We start from the raw sequence: 9,453 nt of genomic DNA on the forward strand, positions 1-9,453 counted from the left end.
AGGCTATGGCTATGCTTTGATGTTGTTCTACTGTTACTTGATGATCATTATTTAAGAGTTGAGAAAATAGTTCTGACAAAATATTTATAAACTTCCAGGTACGGCTAGTCCAAAAAAGAAAAACTAGAAGTTGAAGACATTTGGTCGGTTAACCCTTGGCAATCCACCGATCTGTTTTATTTCACCTCTAAGCTGATGGGCATTCACCTCTACCTGGAAGCATAGCTCAGTATCACAATTCACAAGTGATACTCCAATGTGGATTAAGCACAATACCGATATGAGGAAGGATCCAGTGTGAAAAGAAGAACAAAAGATCCGGTAATATGTGAATGTTTCACAATTGATAAACATAGTTCAAACTGAAAGCCTTCATTGCTATAAATTAATCAAAATCAGTCTGATAAATATAAATATCTACTCGAGTCCCCTAAAATTCAAGCACTTTGCAAAATAACTATGAAAAACGAATATACAACAATGGCACTCAGGTACACAAGTATCCTGTACAGACCTGAGCTTCCCACAGAGTACAGCTTATTGCCACCTGACTAACCCAAACATGTTGCCAAATGGTGAGCAGGCACCACGTTGAGCGTGAAATTCAGAAACCACAAATATTTTTTGGTCAGAGGCAGCTTAGCTTGTGTTCTACTGAACATCCCCAAACTATGACTCAACTTTCTCTCTCGACAAAACCATAAAAAAACCTTGTCGCAATGTTGTACTCGTCTTGAGTTATGAACAATCAAGCAGCTTTTATTTGTTCGTACTTTTCTCCTATGCTTCCACCTTTCTGCTTTTGGAATTCGATGTATCTTAGAGTGCTTGCAAAGAAGGCCTCTGCAGACGGATCAGATGTCTGGCTGTCATTTTGCTTCTCTGTCCTAATCAGCTCAATCAGATCTTGGATTACAGTATTTGTGATCTGTGGAATTCCTTTTTCAAAGAAGTACAGATACCTGAAATTGATACAAGTATGAGGACTACAATAGCAGCAATCATATAAGCTCCAGAAAAGAAATCAAGTATAAGTCTCGAATTTACTTGTTCAATATTTCAATAAATAGAGTGACAGATCCGCTGCTTCCCTTTGATACGTTGGCCATTTGTTGAGCAGCATTTGCAATTCTCAAGGCACGCTTTAAACAAAGGAGGACCCTGTAACAAAATTTACGTCAGGCCAAAATGAGAGATCCATACATATTTTAGATATATAATTAAACAGCAGGCCCAAAGTTATTGCCTACAAACTGCCTGTAGTTGATGTAAAAAGATAAACCAGAGGCGTGGAGATTTTTCTTTCATTATCATTAGGAAGGGATATTTCCTACCCTTTTATGTGCAAAATAATACCAAAAGTAAATGAGTATATCAGTAAGTTCACCTTTCACCATCCATTATTCCATCTTGGTCATCGGTCCAGAAAAGATGTGAGCATGCATAGACTGCTCGGCATTGATCAGGCTTCTTTAGAAGTTTTGCTGAGTACTGCACAAACAGAGGTGATGTCATTTACAATAAATAAAGGGTAGATGAATAGATAGATTTGGGTAATAACAGAATTCAGAAGTGCAACAACAAAGCAAGAAAGTGTTACCCCTGTTGTCTTATGAGTGAGGGTGTCTCTATTTTCAACCCCAAATATACCCATCCGCTGAAGGGTTCCAATAATTAGGTGAAGTGCAGTAATTTGAGCCTTAGAATCCTGCTCATGGCATGCAGCCATTACAAGGAAAAGATAGCGCACAAGTGTTAAAGCACTCAAATGTCCCAATGCATGCATAGCAAATGACATTTATGATATGGTCGAGGGAAGGTATAAAGGAATAGCATAAGAGAGAGGCGTGTGGGGTTCATACCGCGATTTCTTCTTCATATAAGATGAATGCTTGTGTGAAGAACTCATAAGCAACCGGTTCCAAATCACAATCATTGGCAGCCTGCATAAGAAATGCAGTCACATAATAGGAACCAATGTAAAGAGTCAAATCATTTGTTCCGACAATACCTCTGCGCATTGTAGATATAGTCGGAGAGAAAGTTCTGGACAAGGAACACATGAGAGTGCTTCGATAGTCTGAAAAATGAAAAATGACGACATCATGGATGACTGTGCACAAGAATATGGAGATGCACAAGCCTATACAGCCTGGACAATTCGAGCTCTTGTGCTGGAGGACACCAACATCAAATAGTTTTACTTTCTATATCAAAGATAAGATATATACTAACTATTAAGCATAGCTTGCTAACAGTTTAACATAATGCACATAGAAGTGTGTGATTTCTTGAATCTGGCAATTAACAAGCATAAGAAAATAAATATATACACATCAAAATGCAATTGACAAAACTACTCCTCCAAGAGCGAAATTCAGAAAGTTAAAGTGTACGTGGAAGATAGAAAAACCTGATGCAAGATCTGAAATATTTTCTTAGGAGTAGCTGGAACTTCCTCCCCAGTGACATCTCCATCTTGACCTTGTAATCGTCTGACCAACTGCAGGCAAGAAAATATATACACGGATTGGATTCCTCATCTGTATAATTGGTAAACTAAAGCGGAATATAGCACCTAGACCATATCATCATGTCTACTAGAAAGCAGCCTTCTCAACTATACTAATAATTTCTTACAGCCTTCTCAACTATACTAATAATTCCACAAATGCATCATTGAATGTGAAAATCCTCAGTACACAAACCTTGAGAGCGGAGAATACCAATGAAGGCACAGTGAAAGGTAGACGCTTGGGACCTCCCTGAAGTATATGCTTCTGAACAGTACATAATATCTGAAAGATTGGCAGGTATGTCACCACCGACACTAAATAAGGGGGACAGTGTAATGGATACTGGAACAATTTGCGAGCTCTCATCAACTCCAGTGTAATAACAAATGTAGTAATGTACCTTCAGCATCTCTTCATGGTCATCATTGTGCAACATGTGAATAAGGCGCGCTACAGAATTCTGTTCCTCCTTGAAATCCTCCTCATCAAGCTAATGCAAAAAAAAAGGGTTAACATGTTAACAATGGGGATAAACTTGATGAGAAACAATAATATTGTTGCACTGATCAGGCAGGAACACAAAGAAGATTACAAACAGTTGAATGAAGTTGTAGAATGAAGTGTATGATATTACCTCATCATCTTGAGCCCCATCCATATCTTTTATAAGGCCCTTAATTAAATCAAAAAGAGCCTCGATCTGCAAGAAATAGAGGCGTAAATCTCATGGGTATGTTCCATAGTAACTGATTGAACAACAGCATAACGTGAAACATTACCTTGTCAGAAGTAGATATGCAAGTTGTGTTCTTCATTATGCTTTGAATTATTACCAGGGCCATCACTTTGGTTGTAGCATTATCTAGATAATCCATAACCCGGGGATAGTTCGAAAGCTCCAAGGCAGTAACAATATTACTATACTTCTCCAGGGGAGCGCTAAGAAGTGCGACAATTTGCTTCGTTGCTCTGCTATCTTCAAGTTTTGCCTTGCCTGAAAGTTTCTTGACGCATGCACCCTGTCCATCATTAAACATAATAACATGAGCTAGGACGTCCAAACACATATCTACATCAACTATGGATCTAGAATGATTTTTTAGGATTACTGAATAAGGCAGTAAGATAAACTGTATAACAAATATCTTTGTCAACAACATACCAACACTTGGTCAACATAATCGAGCCGGTCTGGATGCACACGGAGAGTAAATGTGAGGAGTGACACATATAAAGTTACTGCTCCAACAACCGGCATGTCAACTTGAGCTTCTATCACCTGCCAGTAAACCATAACTCAGTTATTTCAGTCTAACCAGTACTGCAGCAGAAACCAGCAAGCAATTGCAACAAGAAATAGAAGGTTCAAGAAAAAAAATAGCGGCAACTGAACTGTTTACCTTTCCAATGGCATTGCTGAACTTTGCAAATGCTTCAACTTGCAAAAACTCTGGTAGTACCTGCACAATTCATTAATGTAAGAAATGTACAGATGACAGGTGATGAAACGGATAGTGGAACCCAGCCCCATCTTTTTGGGTCATATGGAAAAAAAACATGTGATGAAGTGAAGTGATCTAGGGGATACTTACTTCAGGACTTGTGGCGGCATAGTTTGACAATCTGTCCATGAGCTGAGATAGCACCGTTTTGATATCCACATTTGGCTGCAAAATAACTTCCGTGATGACTTGCATCCATAGTACAATAAAACAGAAACTGCACATCAATTATTCAAATCGATCAAGATTAAGTACTCATACTCTGCACTGTATTTACATTGTATGTTGTCATGTTAACAGTACACTAAACTTATAAATCATGGCAGATCTTAAGCTACACAAGTAAAGACTATACTAAAGTCTGTGTTCCTCTCTAATTACATTACCACGAAAAAACAATACACTACAGTAGTTTAGTTCGCCCTCGAGATCCATACTAAGGTAATATCATAGATTATACATAATGTGAAGATCTAATCTAAAGCACACCTGAATTTATTTAGTTAAGCCCTTGATTGTAACATAAATGTAATTTATTGTTTAAGTTGTGAAGCATAGAAAAAAATCGTATTTAGTCTTAAAAAAACAGAATTTCAAAGGCATGAGGATCACGTTATAATCATCACTGACTCGTGGCATTGGATGACAGAATTGACTATGTCACATTATAATCATCACTGGTGTCATTGGATGACTTCTCTTATGACAACTCTATGCATATAACAGCAAAGTTGCAAACCTGTAGCTGGGGAAATGCACTCAGCAATGTTTCCAATGTCTGTAAATGGTATTCATCTGGAAATACTTGGATTATGCAGTCCATCAGGTAGAACTGTGCGAGATCATCCTTACAATTAACAACCTGCCAAAATATGCCAGCTTCAATTTCCACTAGATCATGGAGGCATAAAATCATTTTACAACAATAAATCTACTCAAACCTGTTCTGATATCCTTGGAAGAACGGTTTCTTTGTACATCTCAAGGTCAACACCCTCAATTTGGCTTAGAACGTGAAGGTTTTTGCCTACCTGGAAAAGTTCACAAAAACTTGTGTTGCTAGAATGGCTCCAATAACAGTCAACTGACAATAGGTAGATGCTAATCAAGTTACCAGATCACGCAGTTCGTTTCTTTCCTTCCCCCGCTTGTCCTTCTCCCGAACAGGTCCCTGCAGGCCAGGGTCATCAGTTGGTTTCAGCTCAGGGTCATCTAACCAGGTCAATGTCTTACAATCACTAAGTTTTGTAAATATCAAAAACTAAGTTTCAGAATGACAGCATGTGTGATAGATGATCTTTATTTGAGCAACATATGAGAGATGATATAGATGCAGTGTTAAATACACGATACGAAAGAAGAGAAAATGGGGAAAGTTCAGCTCCCAAGTTAAAATCCTGAAGCAAACCTGATGCTGCATCCGGACCCAGAGTTTGTTCATTTCGATGAAGTTCTGAAGAACAAATTCAACTGCATCATTAATGCTGTCAGCATCCCTGCATAATGAAAAGACTATGGAATATTAGAAGTCGTTTGGAAGCCAGGCTTTCCTTTCATTTGTAGCATTTTGAAATGAATACATGTATTCATTTCATTTACATTATAATTCCAGAAATAGATACTTGTTTGGTTGCCACAGGAATTGCAAATGACAGCAGAATTCAATATTTAATTTGTAAATGGCTTCCATAGAGAAACGCAAATGACAGGTCTCAGCTCGGAATCGTGTTTACCCATGGCGTCATTTTGCTGGATTTCCTAAATGAAATGACGACCCAATTATGTGGCAACCAAACAGCCCACCTATGGAATTCCAAAATGAATTCCAGGATTCCAGGCCCAAATGATGGATACCAAACGACTTCTTAGGGGAAAATGCATAAATCTCAAAATGGCATACACTACATTGTCGTGACAAATCACTGTCAATATTCTGCATGAGCCCATGACAATAGACCGTTTCTGCATGAGCCCATGACAATAGCCCAGATATAATGAACTAAACTATCTACAGATCGTTTATGCATGATCCAAAATCAAATAGTCTCACTGGAAATAGTTAGGACTTGGAATGCACAATAGTATTGGTTAAATTCTGCATGAGCCCATGACAGAGCAGGGCTGGTGACAAAGTAAAAGCAAACAATGAATAGTAAGTCCCAGGACCCAAGTCACTATAACAATGCAGGAGTGGTACAAAATAAAAAGAAAAGGAACTAGTAACACTAGTACTACTGCACCCTGTTTATAAGATTTACAGGATTGTCAGTTACACCTCATTGTTGCAAACCATGATAATATATTTACTTCTCCGATCCAAACTAATTGACTCAACTTTGTATCTAGATGCATTTGTTGACTAGATACATTTGTATCTACACAAAGTTGAGTCAATTAATATGAACCAGAGGGAGTACATGAAAGATTACTTTGTTTCAGTTTCAGTACTAGGTCTTGTTATAAGACCTTTTGTATAGTCAACGACTCAGTGCAGCGTACTTTTTTTGTAACTGTCATGCCAATGTATCTTTTACAATAAATTGTAGTACATGTGTGACACCATTGGAGAATAAGCTAACTCTTAGTATCCTGAAGTTATTATTATTTATAAGGAAAATCTCACCATTGATATACAAGCATTATTGAAGAAAAAAAAACTGGGGTTTAAAACAGATTGGAATGATGTACAGTACCCTTCATACTCAGAACCAATATCAGGCAGCTTGTCTCTGCTTATCTGAGATAGGTAACTTCTAAGGAAAAGTCCACGGAGAGGATGCTGAATGCCTCGACACATTTCAACAAGGTCTTTCAGAACATCTTTAGCAGGAGCCTCCTTTGATTTAATGTACACAGATCCTACTGTGCAGAGCAGATAGCTAGCACATGAACAACATAAAATCAGATAATATTTAGATTCTAAAATTGTAACAAATTACAGTATTACACATATGGCATGATAAACAGCTAACCTCATATTCATATATATGAATACTATACAGGTTGGTTAAAGTAAAACATAGAATATGGGTGACACCAAGCAGCAGGACTTACGCAGAAATCAGGACTCAGACATGAGGATGAATGCACCATCTTATCGATACAATGTTAACAAACAATTACAATAAAAATAAAATAATAAGCAAATGTAAATAAATAAATGGTTGAGGTTTAGGCCAACATCTAGACAAGTATCGAGTGACAAACTTAACCTGACTTTGATGACAGACTGACAGTGAATACTCTGACTGTAATTAAAATTACATGAATTTACAGAGAAATCCAACAAGTGTTTTCAGTGGGTCAAGTTCTGTAATGCAAGGCTTGAACATCAGAGAGGATTTGACATTTTGCAGACTTTTCCAAGTTTAAAAGTAAGACAATGTCAACCAACTGGAATATTCTTGAGAGTAACACATTATGAGTTATGCGGAACTGAACTCAAATTAATTGGGTCTCAAAGCTGAAAGAGGCAGCGTGTTTGATTAAAAGCTAGACAACCCTAAGGTTGTGCATTATGTAAGTTCCATAAAGATGATACTATACCTAGGTCAATTCATGATTTATGGAGAAATAAGTTTATTCTCTGCGACAGGAGTGTCATTGAGGAGATCCTGTTGTCACAAAATGATTTCATATTCTCTGTAAGCAGCTGAGATGAGATAAAGAAATAGATTTCCCTGGTTGGGTTAGAACTGAGACACGTTTAAAACAAATGAGTGCTCCCACTTCCAACCAAACTCCAAGTACAATACTGGTTGTAATTTATTTTTCCAATGATATTTATATGTGCAGTTGAGTTGATACTCATACAGATCAGTACAGTAAGTTCTAACTGATGGTGTTCCCCAGATGACAGTACAGTATCATATCTTACTAATTGCATGGGAAGAAATGGCGTAAGTGTCAATCATGTACATTTTGCAATATTGGGACACTATCCTGAGACATGGCGGGATGTAAATTGGGCATCCACCGAAGAACACAGTTAATTAACTGTCTACTTGGCAGTTTTCAAACTACAACACAGTGAGGAATAGATAGATTGGCATACCATGCCCTTTTTTTACTAGTTCAAAAACTGTGGATGCAATAAGTCGATGTCATTTCAATGTCTTAGAAAGTATGCGCTGCATTCAAACTAGTCTAGTCAAAACAACAAAACAAAAGTAACTATCAAGCTAGCTAACCAACTATTCAACCTCGTTGCTTCTAATGGGGTCATAGCTTGGATGTTCCACACTGCCACGACTGTCATTCTCTTCCAATCAAGTAAAACTGAACTAAAAAAAACAATCACTGCAAAAGGGGGATATGAGCCTTACAGTCTGGGCAGCACGTTGCCAGCATGCTGCACGAGCTCGTAGAGATCAACGACGGAGCAGCTTCCCCGCCGGGTCTCCTCCCTAAAGAACATCTCCAGCTTGCGCATCTCATCAAACGCCCTCATGTCTGCAAAACAAACAAGCAAATCCCCCATCAAACCCCTGATGAACCCACTTCCGCAATTCGGGACAGTCGAAGAACCCCGCAGCACCGAAAACACTCACAGAGCTCGTAGTACTTGTGCGGGGAGAGGCGCGAGGTGCGCAGCTCGGAGAGCATCTGCGCCGAGTACTTGAGCGCGTCCTTGAGGTTGTTCGAGTCCTGCATCCCAAATCGCCGATCGAAGCAGGTAAGCTAGGAGAACGGGCGGAGCAATTGAGGGCGGGGGCTAGGGGGATGGGGGGAGGGGCTTACGAGGGCGCGGTGCATGTAGAAGGCGTTCTGCTGGACGCCGGCGATGCCCTCGGCGAGCCAGCGCTCCTCGTCGTCGCCGCCGCCGCCGTCGGGCAGCATCCTCGCGGACGCCGTCGTGGCGGGCTCCGGGGGTGGATCTGGCCGGCGGCCTTCGTCCTCGTCGGCGACGGCTCGGGTCGGGGTGGGAGTCGGAGATCTCGTCGCGCGTGGCTCTGCCCCCTCGGGTTTGGCTGGGTGCGGCTGTCTGTGTTCTTCGCGTGTTTTTTTATGTTCAGTTTTTGCTACAGTATTTCGTTCGGGATCCCGAATGGTTCCGATCGGAACCGGATGGATGTGGTTGACCAGCTGGTCTGGCAGGGGCTGACTTACCGATGAAATAGATCTTACTGACAGGTGGGCTAGCATGTAATTTCCTCGAAATTACTACCGTCTTTTCTCTGTGTGGATTATTATAGTGCAGTTAGGCCTTGTTTGGTAGTACTAGTGTTTCAGTAGGGATTAGTGAGGATAATACTCTAGAGTATTGGGTGAATCACTGATGTCACCCAATCCCCACAAAACCCCACCCCAATCCACTAGGTAGGGGTAGAGTATTGGGGATTGAAAAAATTACACTAAAAATTTGGGAAAAAGTGGGGAAAAGTGAGGATAAGTGGGGATTAAACTCTCTCATACTCTAGCACCAAACATGCATT

The 9,453-nt window shown here is 39.7% G+C and overlaps 1 protein-coding gene across 1 annotated transcript; it reads right to left on the reverse strand.

Annotated features, from left to right (window-relative positions):
• Positions 1-353: 353 nt before the first annotated feature.
• LOC127292345 (vacuolar protein sorting-associated protein 35B) lies at positions 354-9,032 on the reverse strand. The gene is made up of 22 exons (XM_051321726.2): positions 8,759-9,032; positions 8,569-8,665; positions 8,344-8,470; positions 6,712-6,897; positions 5,427-5,514; positions 5,133-5,189; positions 4,960-5,049; positions 4,758-4,880; positions 4,109-4,183; positions 3,917-3,976; positions 3,679-3,795; positions 3,296-3,535; positions 3,151-3,216; positions 2,917-3,006; positions 2,709-2,798; positions 2,414-2,503; positions 2,012-2,080; positions 1,863-1,943; positions 1,601-1,708; positions 1,388-1,491; positions 1,048-1,161; positions 354-962 (listed from the first exon to the last, which is right to left on the reverse strand). Exons 1-22 carry the CDS (start codon positions 8,855-8,857, stop codon positions 749-751), a joined length of 2,385 nt encoding a protein of 794 aa, XP_051177686.1. The 5' UTR covers positions 8,858-9,032; the 3' UTR covers positions 354-748.
• Positions 9,033-9,453: the final 421 nt, after the last annotated feature.

The sequence above is a fragment of the Lolium perenne genome, chromosome 4 (assembly GCF_019359855.2).
Source record: "Lolium perenne isolate Kyuss_39 chromosome 4, Kyuss_2.0, whole genome shotgun sequence".
Classification (NCBI taxonomy): Eukaryota; Viridiplantae; Streptophyta; class Magnoliopsida; order Poales; family Poaceae; genus Lolium; species Lolium perenne.